Source organism: Ceratosolen solmsi, unplaced genomic scaffold (genome assembly GCF_000503995.2).
Source record: "Ceratosolen solmsi marchali unplaced genomic scaffold, CerSol_1.0 scaffold35, whole genome shotgun sequence".
NCBI lineage: Eukaryota > Metazoa > Arthropoda > Insecta > Hymenoptera > Agaonidae > Ceratosolen > Ceratosolen solmsi.
In genome coordinates, this window is record NW_011948423.1 from 7799558 (window position 1) to 7822300 (window position 22743).

General features: G+C 26.3%; 3 protein-coding genes across 3 annotated transcripts; 2 read left to right on the forward strand and 1 right to left on the reverse strand.

Annotated features, from left to right (window-relative positions):
- Nucleotides 1–2993: 2993 nt before the first annotated feature.
- Nucleotides 2994–10209, forward strand: LOC105362292 (luciferin 4-monooxygenase; the record flags this gene model as incomplete). The annotated part of the gene is made up of 7 exons (XM_011499701.1): nucleotides 2994–3110; nucleotides 5154–5361; nucleotides 5455–5933; nucleotides 6009–6183; nucleotides 6840–7067; nucleotides 7428–7657; nucleotides 9949–10209. Coding segments are annotated over 7 exons (1593 nt in total), but the record flags the coding sequence as incomplete, so codon positions are not given.
- Nucleotides 10210–10603: 394 nt separating this feature from the next.
- Nucleotides 10604–13965, reverse strand: LOC105362431 (zinc carboxypeptidase). The gene is made up of 7 exons (XM_011499872.1): nucleotides 13848–13965; nucleotides 13063–13216; nucleotides 11633–12148; nucleotides 11449–11536; nucleotides 11166–11368; nucleotides 10918–11002; nucleotides 10604–10809 (listed from the first exon to the last, which is right to left on the reverse strand). Exons 2-7 carry the CDS (start codon nucleotides 13207–13209, stop codon nucleotides 10604–10606), a joined length of 1245 nt encoding a protein of 414 aa, XP_011498174.1. The 5' UTR covers nucleotides 13210–13216; nucleotides 13848–13965.
- Nucleotides 13966–19258: 5293 nt separating this feature from the next.
- Ilk (integrin linked kinase) lies at nucleotides 19259–21468 on the forward strand. Its single transcript, XM_011499702.1, has 7 exons — nucleotides 19259–19774; nucleotides 19849–20014; nucleotides 20077–20269; nucleotides 20348–20428; nucleotides 20503–20945; nucleotides 21023–21253; nucleotides 21321–21468. The coding sequence occupies exons 1-7, from the start codon at nucleotides 19686–19688 to the stop codon at nucleotides 21465–21467; spliced, it is 1350 nt and encodes a 449-aa protein (XP_011498004.1). The 5' UTR covers nucleotides 19259–19685; the 3' UTR covers nucleotide 21468.
- Nucleotides 21469–22743: the final 1275 nt, after the last annotated feature.

The following is a 22743-nucleotide window of genomic DNA, read 5'->3' on the forward strand; positions in this document are numbered from 1 at the left end:
TTATTTTATTTTATTTTTTTTTATTTATTTATTTATTTATTTATTTATTTTTTTTTTTTTGGTTTGTTTTGAAGCGTTCTGTAAAACCTTATGACAGTACAACAGATGAAGAAATAAAAATAATACGAAGAAAAGCGATGAACTCTCGTGAAAAAAGCCGTGTCTTGCTAGGAAATAATTGTTATAGTTTGTTACGCTGATCTGTTACGTGTTGCGCCTTGTACAATTGTCAGTAACGGCGATGGACAAAAAAAGATAAATATTATACCTTTGAACGTTACTCGTTTTCACAAAATTATTAAGCGCATTGTTATTTTGTATGGTCCCATACATTTTTTCTATGCGATATCGTAATATGGTATGGAGACATTAATAAAAATCATTTAAAGCTAATTAAACATTGTGTCTGTCATTATTCCCTCCTTTATCGGACTCCTTTACTCCAAAAATTCAGCCCAATATAAAGTATTACTATAATCTACTTACTATATTCTATACTACTATATTACTATATAATACTATATTACTATATAATATATTACTATACTTACTATATTGCTATATTCTATACTATATTACTATAAAGTATTTTTGTGTGTCTGTGTGTGTGTGTGTGTGTGTGTGTGTGTTGTGTGTGTGTGTGTGTGTGAACACGAACAAATACATTTTCAAGTAATATTTTTTCTTTCGAGCAAATAGATTTATTCTTCAATTATTAAATGCACATTATTAAAAACTAATTTGCAATTTATGCGTTCAACATTCAAAATTCTACATTGATTAGAAAATGTTCTTTATATTAAAAAATTAAATAAAATTTTATCTTTAAATATTGTCATGATACGAACAAGCTATATTGTTGTGACTATGCATTAATTCAAAGATAGTATTTTTATAAATTATTAATATGGTTAGATTAGCATATAAGCTATCTATCTGTGTAGAATATTCAGATAATAAATAAAAGTAATATATAAAATTGAAAAATATCAAAACAAAACTGAAAAGATCGATTAAATCAAATTAAAATTGTATGTTATGAATTTTAACATCACAAAGCATATAATTGATTCAATAAATTCAATAATAAATATCACGTTCGAGTGTTTTAGCGGTATTCCTGTTACTTCACATCATCTTATTAATTTTCAATTTGGGCTATAAAGAAATATAAAATAAAAAAAAGTTTATTTTTGACATTCGAGAAAATTAAAAAGGATATTATTTCTCTCCTATTTAATCTAGACATTAATGTAAAAGAGAATATTTAGCAAACTTAGCCGAATGAAATCATAGCTGTGCTTAAAAGTTGAAAAATATTTCAGCTTTGTATTTATAAGTAAATTACAAATTTAACGTAAATATACAAATTTTTGTTTCCGTTTCCCTTTAAAACCTTTAATTTTTTACATTCTCCGATTCTTATATATTCACTACATGGAATAATTATGTTATAAAGTTAACATAAAATTAGTTGGTTAGTAGCTAACAATATTTAATAGAATTTATGAAGACTCGGACACTTATATAACAATGACGCAGAGTAAAGTATTTTTATAAAATATCTTTATAAAAACTAAATTATAAACAATATATATATATATATATATATATATATATATAATTAAATTAGCTCAATCATCATTTACTGAAAAAGATCGTGTCATAATTTTTTAATCGTAATCGCATTTGTTAAATGTATATTACTTTCAAATCGTATTAGGAAAGTCAACAATCCATTTCTATCTACTAAATAAACATTATTTAAAGTTTTCACATTTTAAATATCATTTATAATTTCCTCGTATTTCGTATGCAAATAATAGTGAAATAATTTATTGCATATATTATGATTTTTCAAAATTAAATTGATATGATCTATGATATTTTATTTTTCTGCAGATTCTTGTTGCGAACATCGGAACATATAATTTGAAAACATTATCTGCTAATTATTTTAAAACTAATTTAACAAATATTACATTGTTATTTAAAATAGACAAAATTTGTAGAAAAAAAAACGGTATATCAATGATATATTCTATTGAAATAAAATTATTCTCAAATAATTGTAGAATATTCCTCAATTTAATTATGTAATTAAAATAAAATGTCCATAATTTCATTGGTATTGAAAAAAATTCACGTAACAAGTGAATTAGTCGTGAAAGTTTTGAATAAAATACAAATACTGTATTGCGTAATATGTTGTTCGATGGACATGCACTATGTACTATTATTTTTAATACACGTGTGTCACAGCTCACGTCATGCTTACGCGAATGTTAGTAAGCGCGTAAATACCTCATAATTAGATCAATGAAATACCAGGAAATTCGTATACCTTGTGTGCGCTTGTGTCTGTGTATCCGTACGTGTTTGTTTGAATGTAGAGAATACTAATAATACTTGTTGGACAAACCAGTTTTTATACTTAGGCAAAGCACTTATTTATATATGAAAATTAATTTATCAGTCAATTATTAGCTCTAAGTGAATAATACATTACTATATTATTTTATATTTTTAAAATATTTAATCATCCAATAATGTGTCGTAATAATATAAAGAGGGGTTCAATAATAGTCATAATCTTATCTTGTCATGCAAGAAGTATACATCAGACGTAGTCTCACCGCTTTTAGTCAACGAATCAGAAAAGTGTTGTATGAAAAGGATAGGAGATACACACTCGTGCAACAGAATAAATTTCTTGCTATAGCATAGGAGTAATTACATACATGAGTTTCTTGCTCAATAGTGTACATTTTGTATTTCTAATGTAAGTTACTACTTACGTTCAAGTAGTAGCTTCGGTCCGTTCAATGCAAAGTGTTTGTCGATCAATTGCACGAGAAGGATGTGGAATTTATATTCTTATGAAAATGTAAGAAGATTAATTATTATTATTGTTGCTTAATTGCATTGTCTCTATTTTAACAATATGTATATTTATTATTATGATAAATTATTTTGTGCAGTTATATAAAAATTTCACCATCGAAAATAATATAATCAAGGGTGTTGAGAAGATTTATAATATAAAGGAAAAATCTGTTGGGAAAATCATTTTAAATTCATTTAATAGTAATCTAAATCATGTTTCACAGGTAAATCGTAATTTTATATTAATCTAGCGAATGAAATGACTGTTTTGTTTAATTTCTTTTTTTTTTGTTTTTAACCTCATAAGTGAAGATTTTTAAGTACAACTCTTCTTCAATGTAGAAATAGAATTAGACAAAATGTTATTAAAATTTTATCGAATAAGCAATTTTAATAAAATTTTAAATCTTCAATTCAATGAATAAAATGAGATTTTGAAAGATAATTTAAAAAATCTACGCTTAACTATCAAAATTGCAACTAAAGTCATATTAATATAAATCAATAAGTGTGAACATTTTCTTTAGTAACAAACTAATAAATTAGTGATATATTAGATCGGATTTATCTGCAATTGTTCATTTTATTATTTTTTTTTTTTTTTTTTTTTTTTTTTTTTTTTTTTTCATTTCAATGGATTTGAATGTATTTCAATTGTAAATTTAACGATCTGCATTCATTGTGAAATAAAATTAAATTGGATATTTAAATGTACTTATCATTTTGAAATAAAGAAAATTGTTTCGTCTTTAAATGATTTATTGTTAGAAAATCCAAATGCTTTAAAGTAAGAATAATTGATTGAGTATACGCATGCCATAATTCGTAATATCTTATTTTTGAACTTTAGTTTTGAAAAATATGATATTAAAATTCATTTCGTAACATCATATTCATTCAATGATTTACAAATTTTACTTTATCATTATACGATACATTCAAATTTATCATTAAAGATTAGCAATAATACGTAATGATGATTATCAAGAACATCTGACAATAGGTATAAATTGATAAATCAAGCTTTGCCGTAATTATCGTACCAACAATGAATAAATCAAATCTCGTATCTAAGCGCATTGTGTGTCAATCACGATGCTCCCCTGTAAGTCGGGTTGCAGTGTTCGGGCGTGTCCGATTTTCCAACGTAAAATTAAAACGTTGAAGTATTTTATGAAATTTCTTTACATAATCAGTTTTGAGAGTGACATTTGAAATATTCAGGCATGCATTATCTTGACTATTAATATGAAATTAGTGAGTTCCTCATTGCCCACTATGAAAGTTTTTACGGCGATGTCGAGTAAGCTAAACCGTAAATGCTATTCCAAAACTTAAGTAAAATTTTAAAAAGATGTTGCTTGTGTAAAATTGATTATGTGACAAATTCATTTAATATGGTTCGTAAGAAAGATAGTTTTATATTTCTTAAAGTAATTATTATTATATCTATGCCATGTGAAATATGCTAAATTGCAATGAATAATTTTATATTCTTAAATATTGCGTAAAATCGCGTAAAAATTTTATATTCTTGTACATTACAAAAGTTAAAAAAAAAAAAATAAAAAAGAAAAGAAAAGAATTTAGAAAATTTGGATTTTTAATATTATTGTTTAAAAAATGAATATATTTAATTTATAATTCGTAGATTAATTTGAAAATACATATATATACTTTTTAATGATCACAAAGTGAGAAAAACAAAAAAATTAGTCCATATTAATAAATTCGTAAAAATTCATATATTTCATATTTTCACTTAACAATCATAATCTTACAATTAAAAATTTTCTAATTTTTTTTTTTTTTTTTTTTTTTTTTTTTTTTAATTTTTTTTTTTTTTTTTTTTTTTTTTTGTTTGCAATACTTTGTCAAGAATATAAAGAGATAATATATTGAAGAAAATAAAAATATTTGACGCATTAATAAAGATTTGAAATTATTTTTCATCTTTCTTCAGAATTATTTAAAATTAATTAATCTTTAGAAATTAGTAATTTTCTTATTACCACGAGCTCCGCTTAATATGAAAAGAAAATTATGATTCGTTATTCAGTGGGAAAAATTTCATTATATTAATATCACAACATTTAGTAATAAAAATTTTCAATGCTTATACTTCAGTGCCAAAAACTAATTAAATATAATTTCTGCGTTATGATTCTTAAAATTGGCAGAATAAAATGTATTAAAATGTTATAGTGCTATTGCAAATTTAGTATGAAAAAATAATAATTAAACATAATTGAATTTTCTCGTGACAGATCGAGGCTGAAACAGGTAAGCATACTACATATGCAGAAATGAAAGAAAATTCTATTCGTTGTGCATTGTGGCTGCAAAAACAGGGTATTAAAAGTGGTGATATAATTGTACTTTGTACGAATAATCACTTGAACAGTTACATTCCGTTTGTCGCAACTTATTTTGTTGGCGCAGTTCTGAATCCTTGGTATCACGAGCAAACAATACGTAATTATTTGAACAATTAAATTATATTTTAGCGTAACAGATTTTCGCAGCTATTCATCAATTTCACAAGGATACAACGTTTTTACATTATAGAGAGCGCCCGACATTTTATGAAATTAACTAAACCGAAAGTTATATTTACTATTAACGCCATTGTCGATGTCCTTAAAGAAGCTGCAAAATTAGAAAATGTTAGCGTTACATTTATTATATTTGATAATAATTCGGGATATGAATCTTTAAAGAATATAATGGCAATGCAGAGGGACGATGAAGTTAACAATTTTCAGATAAAAGAAGTAGATAATCCAAAGGACTTTGCCCTAATAATGTTCTCATCCGGGACGACTGGACTACCTAAGGCCGTTGTGCATTCGTATAGATCCCTTTTAAATAATTTATCTAAATATTTAGGTTCTACAGAATCCAATATAATATTTTTATGCTACGCGTCAATTTATTGGGTTAGTGGTACATTAGCCACATTTCAAATACTAACGACACGTGCAACTAGAATTTTCCATAATAAATTTGATCCGGACGAAACGTGCAAGTGCATACAAAAATTCAAGGTTAATTTGTTTACATAATGAGATTGGGTAAAAATATTATTATTTTACATAATATAAGCCTCTTTGTTTCATTAGGTTAGTGCTATGTTATTAAATACCGGAGTAATAAGTTATCTCTGTAAATCAAATGTTCTCACGAAATATGACCTGAGCTCGATCGAATCGATTATCATTGGAGGTTCAAAATTAAGTTTAGAAATTGGTGAAGAATTTAATAAAAACTTCCACATACCTTTAACTCAAGTATATGGTACATTTATTACATTAAATTACTTATAAACGTTCGCTCCTACTAATTATTATCTGTGAATATAAGAGAAGATGATGTAATTAAAATAATTCTTTAATATTCTCTCATAGAAAAAGCTAGGCACATAATAATATTTGAAAGTCTAAAAAGTATTGAAAATTTATATATCAATATATCTCATAGATATATATCAAAGTGCTGTCTTTATATGTCAATCGTTTGTTTAATATGAATTCTTTTCACTTTAACCAATCATCTTTTATATTATTCATGATATAATTAAAGCATTACATATTTTAAATAAAAATTTGTTTTCAAAATTAAAGCCCAATCAATTACAAGTAAAAGTCTTAATAATTAAACTTTGTTCTCCTAACGAAGAATTTTAAATCGATTTTGAACAATCGATTGTTTATAATCGGACAGAATATTTAAAAACAATTAATGAAAATAATTGATTTAAAAAATTTTTTGTAATCCAATTTTGAGTGTACAGTTATATAGTATACATTAATATGTTAAAAACACAATAATATATTGTAAATACTTAAATAATAACGTATTAATAATTGAAATTTTTGCAAATTCTATACATACTTGCTTAAATTAGTAATAGATAACAATCATTTGAAGAATATTTGATTTTTTCCATTAAGGTATGACTGAAATAGGATCGGCTGCCTTAATACAAACACGCGAGGGAAAACACGTCGACTCGGTTGGTTTTGTTGTACCGAATGTGCAGTTGAAAATTATTGATTTGATAAGTAAGGAGCCACTCGGACCCAATAAACATGGCGAACTTTATATTAAAACATCTGCAACAATGATGGATGGTTATTATAATAATGAGAAGGAAACCAAAGAAACTCTTGACGATGAAGGTAAATAAAATCTATAAGAGAAAATAACATTAATTTTAATTATATTATATTCGTAACTAATTCAAGGAAATCTTGTGAAATCACGACGTGTGTTATATATTTTTTACTCTACTATTCATACTTACATAACTATACATTACAAAAATTGTAATATCTTATCTTTTTAATTTACATGAATTTATATTAGCTTTTAATAATGAAGGCCATAACTTTTTTAATGGTGCATAAAGAAAAATTACGTTTACTCGATCTTTTTAATTATTATATTTTCGATTTAATTTACAATAACATACTAACCGACTAGTTTTATGTATTTTAAAGTAATTTTATATAATGATATAATAATTTTAAAAAATTTAGGATGGTTACGTACAGGAGACATAGCTTATTATTCCGAAATTGGTGAATTTTTTATTGTCGATAGAATCAAGGAAATAATAAAAATACATGGACACCATGTTTCGCCCATTGAAATAGAAAGTTTGCTTCTTAGTCATCCGGCTGTGCTGGAAGTTGCAGTTGTTCCTGTTCCCCATAAAATGGAGATAGAACGGGCAATGGCTTTTATTAAAAAAACACCTGGATTTGAGGTTTGATGCTAAAACGCTTGGTTAAATATAAATTGACGATATAATATTTACGATTAAATGGATTAATTAAAAGAAAGCACAGTTGATCGATCGCATTCAACAATTTTTCGAGAATCATAATTATCATAAGTATAATTATTTTAATTATTTTTTTCATAAAGAAAAAATAAAGGATGAATAACGTTATGACGTTGAAATCAAGATAAATTTATTATTAAGAATCTCATGGAAATTACATGCATTTAATGCGTAATACTTCGTTGATTTAAATCATGTTGTTTATTAATTTATTTTTAATTTATACTGGCACAATATATTTCTTATTATTTGATTAAATTATACAAAATATTATAAGCAATTATAAGAATTTTGTAGATTAAAATCTGTAGTTATTATTAAAACTACGACTAAGTATTTGTACGAAATATCAAGGTAAACTGTATTATAATTTATTATATTCGTAAATTTGCTGCTGCAAATTGCCTTTTTTTTATTTTTTTTTTAATTTCATATAAAAAAGCAAAATATAACATTCTAATTAATATATATAAAGTTTTTGAAATTTTTTGAAATGCAGAGTAATCGTTACGAGAACATAGTAATTAATTTGACAATCAAAAGCTAATAATAAATTTCAATTTCTCTACTCAGTTATTATTCGGCAATAACAAAGATTATTACATTCATTTACATATTTGATACAACAATTCTTAATTATGTTATACAAATTATATATTTAAAGGAGAAAATGTGCATTTTATGCCTTCACGTTTCAAAGAAAGTAAAACTTTTATAATTATATTGCATGACTCTCAACGTATTGATTATTTAATATTTTGTACAATATAATTCTTTTTACAATTATTTAATAATATTATAACGTAAATTTGGAGTTAAGATACAAGCGTAACATTCATATTGGAAATTTAATATTTTATTATGTTAATTGAGGGTAAGTGTACAAGATTTAAGAATTCAAAAAAAAAAAAAAAAATAATTATAATTAATGTAATAAATGTAAAATAGAACCATTAATTAAAAATATTTATATTGTAACTTATAGGGCTTACATTATCAATTTAGGATATGGCAAATTATATATGCATGTTTATGCGTGCGTATGTGCATGTCAAAAATTAATTATTGATACAAATATATTATAGGGATTATTAAGAAATTATTTCAATATTAATTGTATTAAGTAAGAACAATCGTTTAACAATAAGCACTCATGTTTTGCAAACTAATTTTTTGCGCTTTAGTATAGAGTAACTGAATTGATTGCTATACTTCTGACTTCGCTGTGATTTAATCAGAAGAAGCAAGATGCTGCGTATAGACAAAAACTTTCACTTAAGCTTACTTTAGTTCGTTTTAGTTCATTTCACTCTTACAGCCGATGCTTCACTGATCCCGACTCAGTCGTACGATTCAATTTACGGCCAAGTGTCGGTGTGACGTCATTTGACACGTTTTTCGTATGTAAAAGCATTTTGCTCGAGCCTCCTCCTTACGTTTTCGTTTAGTGAGCGGCTCGGTTAATTGAATCGAGTTAAAATTCATGATAAAAAGGCACGCAATTCTACGCGACTTCTCAACCGGAAATATAATAACGTCATATGCTCACCTTGCAACGAAGCTGTCGATATCCCTTTGCACTTTTTAATTTGAATCGGCCTCGTATTTCGGCTATAGCGTGAAATCAGATATCCAATCACATTTATCGAGTAGCTTATAATTCGTACTAAGACGAACTTAGTAATTTTTCAAAATCACATGGAAATTTTATAACTAGATAGAATTGTAATAATTTTTACTATTATAAGAACGGGAAAAAAAAATTTAAGTATTTAAGTATTTTCCACGTAATTTACATATTTATATTAAAATTGAATAGAAATGTTGTTAACTGTTATTCAGATATTTAAATATCTCAAGTATATAATACTATCATCAACATAACCATACGCTGTGATCAATTTAATAAAATTATTTTACCATATAATTTAAATTAGGAACATATGTGTTTATGTGTGTAGAAGAGTGTCGTTTACATTTTCTTTTAGTTATTTGATTAGTCAAGCCTGTGAAATCTTATACTTATCGCGACTACGTGTTATAGCGACAAATTCTTATATATATGTATATATATATATATATATATATTTATATCTTTTTAGTCTTATTGTGCATTATAATGACAAATATATGTATTACTGAAATAATTGATCAAATATCTTATTAAAATAGATAGTAATAGTAATGGCCAATTTTTGTTTATTCAATTACAGGTAACGGAAGAGGAACTCGTGAAAATGACGTCTCAATTAGGCGATTTTAAAACAATTAAAGGAGGTATAAAATTCTTAGATGACATGCCATACACTTCGTCGGGAAAAATTGATAGAAAAAAGATCAAAGAAATGGCAAAAGCTTATGCATTATGACGTTGATGTTATTATAATTGTCTGCGAAAATTCAATTTGTTCTATTAATATTAACGAAAATCTTTTAGATATAGTTAAGTAGAAAGTTAATACATTGCATTAATTAATGTGGAATATTATTATATTTATCGTTTTAATATATTTAAATAATTAGTTTGTTATAGAAAATAATAATTATTATATGTATTTAAAGAATTAATTGTGTTCTTAATTTATTAATGTAACCAGAGAAGTACTGAATTTTTATCTCGCGTTAATTGTATGTACAAAAGTGAAATAATTAATGTAAATGTGTATATATGCGCACGCATATATTACGTGATACGTATATTAATTGAAATATTATTAGTATTATCAAAGCTATTAATATATAATGCTTGTTAAAGACTACGAACATAATAAATAATAAAAGGGGTTATTTGAAAAAATTAATGAGAGTATGTTTTTTTTTCTTTTCTTTTCTATTTCTTTTTTTTTTTTAATAAATAAATAAATGAATTTATTCGATGTCTTTCGGATAACCGAATTTCTTAGCCTCTGTAAACATAACTACGAGCGAGTCGAGAATCTCTTGGCCATTCGGTATAATCTGCTCAGCTGGTAGAATGAAACCGTATTTTCCAGTATCTCGTAATTCATAAGTGAAGGAAACTGGTAGTCTTAAAGTGGCTTTCACCCAATCCATTGAGCTTCCACTAGCAGGGTCTAAAAATAATATTAAAGTGCTGGATCACGTTATATTGATAAGGTATTTAGATTTTGGGGTTCGGCTTTTGGCTTTCATCGGATTAAACAATAAAAATTCGGACTTACAAATAGTCTCGGCAATGTTTCCGGTTACGTATTTGGTGCCGTATCTCTTAGCAAGAGCATTGATGGTCGCAACACCAATAGCATGCTATTAATAAAATAAAATAAAAAAAAAATAAATAAATAAAAAAAAAAATGAAAAGAAAAGAAAAAGAAATTAAAAAATAAAATTTCAAATGATTATTGTTGTATGAGAAAATAGACGAAAAAAATGTGTAAATAAAATGCCGGCCGAAGAAAGAGAGACTTACAGCTTCCTTATAGTTGTCGAGGTGCTCCGAGGTATGACCGTACGGGAAAAGAAGAAGTTGCGAATAACTATGGAAGGAAATGTAGGCAAACAGGTGGTCCTTGATAGATTGTAGATAAGCAGAGAGGGACTTCGTCTCAACCTCGGAGAAGGCACTCCTTCCAGCATAAGTTTCGGCGCAGGGATTTTTACTGGCACCCGCACCTACATTACAACGAGCGAAATAGGCGAGAGTACGTTAAATTTGGCTAAGTACTGTAAAGGAGTGACATTAATGCACGTACTCATCCATTTGAAGTCCCAGTTACGATTGGCGTCGGTACCACTGCAGAATAAACTGTTCCTAGATAAAGTCTTGCGCCACAGACGATTCTGCGGGAGACGAAGACGGGAGGAGATGTGTTGTTATTAAGGAGCTAATCGAGGTGTTGAGATAGCAAGCGCTTGTTAATATCGTTGAAGACTTACGGTTGTGTGTGTGTACACGTAGCCATCGGGATTGAAGGAAGGGAATAAGTACCAGTCGTAGGACTCGGCGAGGTTACGAATTTCGGGTTCGGAGCTGTGGAGCAGCTGGTCGAGGATGTAGGTGACCGTTGCCGGTGAGATCCACTCGCGAGCGTGAATGCCGCCCTCGATGAAGATGCCCGATTTATTGGGTCCAAAGCTCAGCTTCACCCCCTTGATCAGGCGATTTTGATAGGTACGACCAGCAACGACGACAGTAACATTGTTCGGGTACTTGACAGACAAGGAGTCGAGCCAGCTGTAGATCTCCTCGAGCGTGTGGTAACTCGTCCAGTCGAAACTTTCCGAGCGTGTCGTCTGCATCTCCCCGTCGATGAGTCTCTGAACATTGTCAATGAACATTTCGTACTTGGTATTCGTCAAGTTCATCAGCTCGGTGAACGCGGCCAATTGTCCTGGTGCGACCATGAGATCGACCGGTCGGTACACGAAGCTCGGATTAGTCCAATACGAATACTATGGAAAGATTTGTTTATTAATCTTGAGGCTCTCATATTCCACACACACTCACTCGCGAAAGCTCATGCATTGCTTTTACATATCGTCCACTTTCGTTAAAACAACAGGACGATCAGTTTTTTTCCTCATTTTGTTCTTTTTAGACGAATCAATGACAGGATATTTCAAAACTAAGTATTAACAAAGTTGTGCATTTAAAAGTGTTCTATTTACTTGAAAAAAAACAAAAAAAAACAAACAAAAAAAACAAACAAAAAAAAACAAACAAAAAAAACAAACAAAAAAAAACAAAAAAAAAAGCAAAAAAAAAAGTAACATCTCAATATCATTTTATTCAGGCTTGCTAATCGATTTCTTTCAAAGTATTATAAATAAACTATAATTAAGTTACCATTATTATTGCAAACACCTATCCTATCCACCCATCCACACATACTATATCAAGCTAGTGTATTTTATCAAGTATTACAATTGTATTTTATCTAATCAATCTATCGTGTAAAACATAAATAATGAAATATCTTATCGGGTAATGTATTATTTCGCCCGTAATGGAACATTAAAAACTTAAAAGTATTTAAAGTTTAAATAATTAAATAAAATATTGACAATTTATTAATCTATCAGTGACATAGAGGACATTTTTCTTTGCATTTTAACTTTCTATTACAATTAGGTATTAGATAGAGGAATTTACGGTTACTTTTTATCTAGCGCATAATTTCCTGACTTCCGGTAATTAAACCAAGTAGACACAAAGAGAAAGGAAATAAAAACCTTGTAAATCAAAATAATCTAAAGGACGTTTGCTTGTTTTCGTTTTTTCTTTCTTTTTTTTTCTTTTTTTTGAACTTTGTTAAAAGTATTTTTTTTTTTTAAAAAAAATTATATTATTGAAAATATTTACTTACACCTTTGTAAACATCTTCTATATGCTTAAGAACTTCTAATTGCTTGATAGTCGAAGGCACAATTCTAAAAACTTTGTAGTTTTCAAAAGTGACTTTCTCCGAAGTAGCTAGGGCTACGAGAGCAAGGATATAAACGGCAAATAGCATCTTTTCTCTAAAAAAAAATAATACTTAGTTATAAGGATAATTGAATTTTAAGCCATTAATTATTTAAAAAATTGAATAAAATATTATATCGTTTGAAATTAATCCTGATAGTTTACTCTTTTTATAAATGAAATTATCTTATACACTATATTAAATTTAGAAACTGTAGAAAAGATATATAAATATTTACTATTATTTATTTATTAGTATAAATTCATAAATAAATAGTTTTACATTGTATCTTTATAAAACTATTTTCTTGTATTCAATATATTCAATTTAATACATCTATCTTACTTTAATGCATATTTTTCATATTATTTTATTACTACTAAATCAATAAATTAAAAAAAAAAAGAGAAAAAATTCCCAATATCTTTAATGCTATAATTTGTAAAAATATACTTTTATTTTGAATGGAGCTTTAATTGTCATTTATCACTAATAACTTATTACTTATCTATTCAATGGAGTTTACAACAGAAGTATTATTGAGTTATATATTATATAATAATTATTCACAAAGATATGAACTAAAAATAAAATTTACAAAAGTATTTCATAAATTAAATTGATGAAAAATTTAAAACAATAAAATTATATGTTATAAAATACTAAGTAAAAAGGAAAATAAATACCCTTTGTTAAATGCAGGAGATCAATTTGTGAGAAATATTATCATGTGTGGCTTGTATTTATTGAACTGTCCCTCCCCACCCACCAGCACGTACTCGCAACGACCTACTACATCACTTATACCGTAGTCTATTTGTATGCCTCTATGCCTGTATGTATATATATATACATATATATATATATATATATATATATATATATATATATATATATATGATCAAGAATTTTATATATGCGTTATATAGGAAATTCATTTATTCTTTCAAAAAATTAATTCTTTATTATGATTTTCAATTATACAATAGTATTCATACTAATACAGATAAAAAACAAATATATATATATATATATATATATGTAATTGTAGAAACATAAATCATAAGTATATATTAGTACAAATTTAAAAATTACTTCTTAAGCTAATAAACATTTTTATAAATAAATCTAATTAGTTTGCAGATTTATTTAAAAAATATATTAATCAAATTTATAATTCTATGGTTTAGTTGTATTAAAAAATTTATTTAAATTACTTTAACAACAAAAAATAAAAAACTGTATATGTGTGAAATATGGCACAATATTTTTATTAATAATTCCGAATAAAATATTTTATAAATTTTATTTTGTAAATTTATAAATCTTTAAAGTTAATTTACTGATAAACTCTGAATCATGTAAAAGCAATTTAGAGACTTTATCAAATTGGTCGTCCCCTAACTATTCATTGGATTCTTCAAGAATTTTGGTATCGGAAAATGTATATTATTAATTGAACGAAAAATTAAATTTAAAATAAAATAATATTGATGCTTTTTATAAACGATAAATAGTTACTATATTTTTCGTTTAATTTAATCTTATTTTCATTTCGTTTGCTTAATGTCATAAATCAAAATTTATTTAATTTACAATTAAAAGTTTACATTTACAAAATTAATTTTTAAAAAATATCTTACTATCCTATCTACCAGCTGAAGAAATGAGAACGACATTACTACGATGCTGGTATGAATTAATTCTTCTTTTTTTTTTTTTGTTATTTTATTATTTTTTTTTTTTTATTATTATTATTATTATTTTTTTTTTTACTAAAATACGACAGAACAACACCAATCGTTGTATATCTATAAAATTATATAAATGAATGATTGAATAAAACAATTACGCATAGATTAAGATAAGACTTATTGATTAAGAATCGAGTGATACTGATGGCGGCATATAATTCTAAAATAGTACAGGTTTATCTATCTATTTACATAAGCTTTGTATAAAACTTATTATTTTCTTTATTATTTAGAGTTATTTATTATGCATACTCTAAATGAATTGTTTATTAATTTCTATTTCTGAGGTTTTTTTTTGTTTTTTTTTTATGATTGTATATTTATAAGATTGTAAATATTATAAAATATGTATCATGGAAGTGGAAGGTGGGTATTGATTTTTCTAATTATCAATGAAAAAAAAAAAATAAAAAATAAATTTGCTATTCTAATTAATTAAATAACCAAGATTTTTCTATTATTTGCAATTATTCAATTTTTTTATATTCGTGGTGTTCTTTCATTACATGCCGAATATATTTAGCTCGGTAAAGTAACTATGACTTTGCTTCAGGTTGATTACATATCAGGTACAAAGTTGTAAAACTAGCGGTAAAATATCAAATAGATAGTTAAAACCCCACAATGAAATTACATCAATGCCCGGTCAATTTATTAATCAAATCAAATAAATCCTAAATAATTATTGCTCATTGAATAATTCGTTCATTTGAATTTATTATGTTTATATAATTAAGCCTTAAAAAAAAAATTTTTTTTAAGAATATAATTTTATTTCTTATATATGGGCATTAATTTATAAGTGCAATGTACATGTTTTTTTCATTATACAGTAAATATAAACTCTCAACGAGTACAAATACTCTTTCTTTCTTTCTTATATTTTACAGCTACTGATAGTTTAATTTTTTCTATTTAGTAATGTCTGAATATAACATAAAAATATTATTAGTATTCAATTGCTTTTCAATAAATAAATAATTAAATAAATAAATAAATAAATTTTTGGAACTATTGGTTATATGTAAATTATATAAACTATTAATACAAAACTATCTGATAAAATATTGTATTAATACAATTATATGCTTTAAAAAAGCATAAAATCTTGCTGTGTTACGAAAACAAATATATTAATTAATTTAAATAAGTCTGTACACATAAATTGCAGCAAAATTATGTGTTATTTACGCGGGTTATTTATATCATTTATTAAAAATTAATTATTAATTTATAAGATAAAATGAACGCGTAGTTCACAATTATCCTATTTATTTTAATTTCAATATGCTATTTGGTTATAACATCGCTTTCCATTATTAAAGTATAAATCTTTTTTTATTAATTATATTGATACAAATTACATAAAACAATATGACATTTAATTATAAACCTGTTTATTAATGGTGATCTCATAGTAGAAAATGTAATCTCGATCCTCGATTGATTATAAGGACACAGAAGTCATTCAGAATATTATGAACTCAGAATAAATCTTACATTAATTTTCTTATATTAATAGTTTCGAAACTTTTATTGATACAATTTAGTATTCAAGATTGTTTAAATTATATATTGTATAAAATGTACATCTGCGCGTGCAGGGGTTTTTTTTTTTTTTTGCAAATTTTATAAAATACATGTGTGAAAATATGTAAATAAATCATAACGTAAGTGTTAATATAAATTTAATATTAAAGCGGGTAAAATGTATTGACTATAAAAAAAAAAAGAAAAGATTTGTCGCAAATCCAGTTTATGATTAAAACCGTTGTTTTCAATTTAGTAATTACTTTCAAGATATATAATTAACAATGCAATAAAAAAAAAAATACATTATATAAAAAAAAGTTCTTCGTCGTTGTTTATGGCTTAGCATACACACTGTCATCAATTTTTGTTATAATACTTTTATGCGAATGTATAAACAATATACTTGAATATGTACATTTATTTTATACAAATGGGCTATACGTTAAAAATTAAAAATCTGTTACAGTTTTTCATATTGGAAACCGTCGATTTCTTTATCTAGATGACATCATCAAGCAGAGACTGCATACCGCCCGCATTGTTTTTATTTAAATTATTTATTGTTTTGAAACTCTGACAACGTGCTATAGCCTAAATAAAAAATTTTGAGAATGTTATTCATTTAAATTATAAATATGTTTAATATCATTTATTAAAAAAATAATGGAATAATTAATTTTCATTTAAATATTACATACACAATAATGTAATAAATATAATATTATAATAATTATTCGATATAAAAATATGCTAAGAAATAGTTTATAGAAACGAATAGATATTTCTTGCTGGAATGGATATTACACAAAGATCAACTTTATTTATTTGAAACATTTATAAGCATTATTAAGTTTATATTCATATTTTACTCTCATTATTTAAGTTTTATGACTCATTTGACTGTAAAATCTCTTACAATTTATGTAGTTATTAATCTAAATATTTGGTAATTCTCCTAACAAAAATTTATATAATTTATATTTATATTTGCTGCTCAAATTCTGCGAGATAATTATGTTTTTATTTAAATATACATCTACGAATAGTAATAATTTATGAAAACTTTACCGGTAGCTTGTTCCATAACTTAATAAAGTATAATCCAAATTTTTTATTAACTATCGGCAATTTTAAATTTATTATATCATATAAAATATTCACAATTTTTTATTTATCATTAATTAGGAAAATAAAAAATAAATAATTAAATAAAATTATATATATATATATATAAATTTATTTATAATAATCATTTTATTTGAGTAATGTATATTAGTTAAAAAATTTGTTATTATTATATAATAACAATATGTAATGTATTAGTATTAATAAAAATATTGTTGAAACTTTAAACGTATTTTAATTTTATCAGTTAGTATTATTGTTATTTAATTAATTTTTAATTTAAATAAGAAATATAAATGCTATTCTCTAATTTGAATTAGCAATTTTTTTTTTATTTAAAATATCAAATGGTTACATCTATCACATCTATCGCCTCTGAATCAATAAGTGTCTAAATGAATTCTAATTTTATATTAACCAAAATGTTGTATATTAAGTGAAGTTTTCTTTCTTATTTACGATTTATTTATTCCTAATGCATGGGAATAATTGACGACTTTTAAATAATTAATTTTAATTTACATATAAAATATGTGCTTTTTATGTTCAATAGTATTTACTCATTTGTATATTTAATTATACAATACTTATAATAGAATTGTAATTCGAAAATCAATAGTGTAAGGATCGAAATGTTTATAATACAACTATATAAAGTTAAATCTTCAATTCTATCATATATTTAATATATGTTATAAACGAAGAATAAAGATTTTCTTATTATACTGGTGTAACAACGTTTTTCAGCTATCGCAAAAAAAATTATTTTATCATAACAACAATTTTAGCTTGTAAACGTTAATGTAAATGACCGAATGTATACATTAATAATGTAAAGTAGTCCAATACTCATAAAATATTTATATAAGATGTTTAAACTATACACATTCTATAACAATTTGTTTCACTATAATTAAATTATTTCATTATCATTATTCATTATTCCATTATCTTTATCCAGCTTTTAAACTTTAAAATGATATTTATTAATAATTACTTTAGCAGTATGTAGAGTGTTATATTATGATTATGGAAGGAAATTTTTTTTTTCTTATACGTTAAAGGTGAATGGAAATATTGTTTAAATGTCACTTTATGAAAGAATTTGAAGGATACAGAAAAGAAAAAAGAGAAAAAAAAACCTTACCAAAAAAGTTTATTAATTATACGAAACTATCAAAAATTATACAATATATTTTTAGTGAAAAAAGTTGGAAGACTTAATATGGCACAATTATTCAGTATTAATGGGCTTAAAAATTTTATTTCACAAATATATCACAATTGTTTTTTGTTAAAGCTCCATGAAAATTCAAAACTTAAGTAGTCTTAAGAGTTTCATAATAAACTCGACAAGTAATGAATATTAGAATATACACAGATTAGCTATATTAAATGAGTTTATAATTTAATATTTGACATAAATATCCGTCGATATTTGGGGCGGGGGATGGAGGGGATTTGGAGTATTTGAATTTTTGGGGAATTAATAGTGCAATCAATGTTTCGGCTCAAATGTTTCCTCTTAAATCGATTGTATCTTAATTTAAAAATCGCGCTATAATCAAATCAGTCGTATCGATGAACGTAATAATTTAAGCCTCGTACTGCGCAAAATCGAAATTTAATTCCATGACATATTGGTCGATGCCCCTCCCATATTTTGAGAATGACGGACTGCCTGCTCGTAAGTATGAACATTCGAGGAAATGCAAATGCAGGTCGTAATGGCGAAAGAAGCTAGATAAGGGAATTAGTAGTAAAGAAATAAATTTAAATTGGCCACAGGCAGCATTATTTCTAAAATGCATGGGTATAATAATGCGGCCTTAAAGTCGAATGAGAAATGTATTAAAGGAATAGTCGATCGGTTGTCGTAACGAGTACAGCAGAGTGTTACAGCTATTTCCATAAAAAGACAGGGAAATTTCCCACTCTATGTTTACCCACTCGTCCCTCATCTTCGTGCAGTGGAAATTGGAATGGTTATTTCTTACTGCGGTTGAGCATCAGGAGTGGCGGCTCGACTGAATGATTTCATCGTTATTTTAAGTTTTACGGAGACGGTGTGCAGAGTGCAGTGGAGATCGACGTAAAATTGACACGTAAAGAATGGAAGATATATTTCAATGGTGTCGGGAGGGTAATGCGATGCAGGTTCGCGTTTGGCTTGACGATACCGAACATGATATGAATCAAGGGTATGTCATAATGCAATAGTTAAATAATAATAGTTTCTCGATACATTTTTAATGAATTGATTTTTTTTATTTAGAGATGACCATGGATTCAGCCCTCTTCATTGGTGTTGTAAGGAAGGGCATGCAAAACTGGCTGAGTTACTAGTCAGTAGAGGAGCTCGCATCAATGCAACGAATAGAGGCGACGATACACCGTTGCATCTAGCTGCTGCTCACGGACATAAAGAAATTGTGCAACTGGTGTGTATAATAATGGCTTCTTGCGCAAAGATTTCGTGATAATTGTTTGTGATATTACTTAGTTGCTGAGGAACAGAGCAGACGTTAACGTTACCAACGAGCATGGGAATACGGCGCTTCATTATGCATGTTTTTGGGGAGATCAGGCGGTTGCCGATGATTTAGTGGCTGCTGGTGCATTGGTGTCGATTGCAAATAAAGATAGCGATACACCGCTGGATAAAGCTAGAGGACCTCTTGCCAAACGATTACACGGTGAGTAACGAAACGACGAGGTGAGATGTAGAGACAAGAGGAGATAAGCTGTAACTTATAGGATAAATAAATTCTTAGATCTCGCGGTTGAATTTGGGCAAGATTTAAAAAAGATTCAATTCAAGGACCAGAGTTGGCTTGGCCTTAAAACGAGGAGCCGTAAGTTTGTATTATAACGATAACAAATTCATTGAAATCTTGCCACTAAATTGTGCATCTTGATTTGATAACAGGCGATGCAACTTTATCGAGACATAAAGGAATCAATATGGCAGATTTATCGTTGCACACGCAATTAGCTGTATCTCCGAGTGGAGAAACGTGGAGAGGGCGTTGGCAGAACAATGACATTGTTGCGAAAATTTTAAGTGTACGCGAATGTTCAGCACGAATTTCCAGAGATTTTAACGAAGAGTTTCCTAAACTTAGAATATTTTCACATCCAAATGTACTTCCAGTTTTGGGCTGTGTCAATCAACCCCCGAGACTCGCCACCGTTTCACAATATATGGCAAGAGGTAGTCTACATCGTTTATTACACGGTGGCACTGGTGTAGTAGTCGATACAGCACGAGCATTACGTTTAGCACTCGATGTTGCGAGAGCCATGGCATTTTTACACGGTCTAGAGAGGCAAAATCGATGTAGATTTCATTTAAATAGTAAACACGTTATGGTGAGTGATTAATATATTGTCATCATAGTAACATTACTCTCTAGTCGATTAATTTTATATTATAATAATTTCAATAGATTGACGAAGATTTAACGGCGCGAGTTAATATGGCCGACTCGAAATTTTCGTTCCAAGAAGTTGGTCGGATTTATGAACCAGCTTGGATGTCCCCAGAAGCTCTGAGTAAAAAACAATCTGATATAAATTTAGAAGCAAGCGATATGTGGAGTTTCGCTGTTTTATTATGGGAACTCGCTACTAGAGAAGTTCCATTTGCTGATTTATCTCCCATGGAATGCGGAATGAAGGTACACTTTTTACTTTCAAAATCAACAATCAATAGTGACGTGTAATTTATTTATATCATTTTTTTAGATCGCTTTGGAAGATCTTCGAGTTAGTATACCACCAGGGATTTCACCACATCTTGCAAAGCTTATTAGAATTTGCATGAACGAAGATCCAGGAAAACGTCCCTCCTTCGATATGGTTGTACCAATTTTAGACAAAATGAAACGTTAAAAATTATCTATGCATATACTCGTATAAATAATGTGTTCACAAAAATTTTGAAGCTTCGATATAGTTAGAAAAGTATAATCTAAACAGATTTATTTGTAGTATAATTACTAACGAGACAGTTGTAATATTTTTATAATATTATATTTTTAAATTATCCCAAAGTGCCTAAATATAATATTTATTAAGGCTTTCCTAGATTTTAAACATGACATTGATTGCTAATTTTGATAGATGCATTTACCAATATCTACAATTAGATATTTTTCTATAATGAAATATTATATATATACACACACACACACACACATATATAAATTTATTTATATACTAAAATTATAAGAATTTTTATATATATAATATTTATCCAAAATAATAACTATGAATTTATTTCTTCAGCAATAATAATATTAATTGCATTAATTGTACTAATTTTCATGTATAATTCAATAGAGTACACAAGAATACAAATACTAAAACATTATATTTACTTAAATATTAGAAATTTGAAAATCATAATAACCATAATATGAAAGATACTATCCGGAAACTTTTGATTGTAACGAGGCAAAAAATTAATTTTATTAAAATATATCTTTAAAAGCTTTTGCGTTTGCGGAAAAAGTATTTATGGATAATATCTGCATTAAAAGGAATTTATCAATGTATATAAGTGTATATATATATATATATATATATATATATATATATATATATATAAGTGCATAAGTGTATGAATATAAATAAAATAAATAATTATTGAAAATATAATTCAATGGTATATTATTTATTTATTTTCTTACTTATTGTTATAGCGAGTTTTGTTATTTGTTAATTGTTTATCTTCGAATCATTCATAAAGCAGTTCAATTTTGATGATGAAATTTATAATTTAAGACATTGTTACGAGTGACATTAAAACTTCGTTTAAAAAATATTTAGAATAAAAATTATAATCATATTTAGAAATTATTTACGCTTAATTCGATTAGTTTTTATAAATAACTATCGCACGTTTAAGTTGTCGACTTTTTGAATTAATAATATATTATAAACATACCCTTAACATTCAATTTATATTAAATAGATAAAAATATTTTTTATGAAATTAATCATTATTATTAAAAAAACTTTTTGATTAATGCATTTATTATCATAGATAATTACCCGTTTAATATTATACATACATATATATTATATTTGTGAAGTGCAATGTACGTTTTAAGTTTGGAATATGTAATTAAAATTATAATGTCAAAATAATTTTACTATTTTGTTG

What these genes read in the sequence shown, in the direction of transcription:
- LOC105362431 (XM_011499872.1), bottom strand. Translation starts at nt 13,209, where the DNA reads ATGCTATTTGCCGTTTATATCCTTGCTCTCGTAGCCCTAGCTACTTCG. An exon ending in TAGAAGATGTTTACAAAGGT is followed by an intron (nt 12,149 to 13,062) that starts GTAAGTAAATAT and finishes ATCTTTCCATAG; the next exon opens with TATTCGTATTGGACTAATCC. An exon ending in ACGTGTACACACACACAACC is followed by an intron (nt 11,537 to 11,632) that starts GTAAGTCTTCAA and finishes CGTCTCCCGCAG; the next exon opens with AATCGTCTGTGGCGCAAGAC.
- Ilk (XM_011499702.1), top strand. Translation starts at nt 19,686, where the DNA reads ATGGAAGATATATTTCAATGGTGTCGGGAGGGTAATGCGATGCAGGTT. An exon ending in TCTTGCCAAACGATTACACG is followed by an intron (nt 20,270 to 20,347) that starts GTGAGTAACGAA and finishes ATAAATTCTTAG; the next exon opens with ATCTCGCGGTTGAATTTGGG. An exon ending in TAAATAGTAAACACGTTATG is followed by an intron (nt 20,946 to 21,022) that starts GTGAGTGATTAA and finishes TAATTTCAATAG; the next exon opens with ATTGACGAAGATTTAACGGC.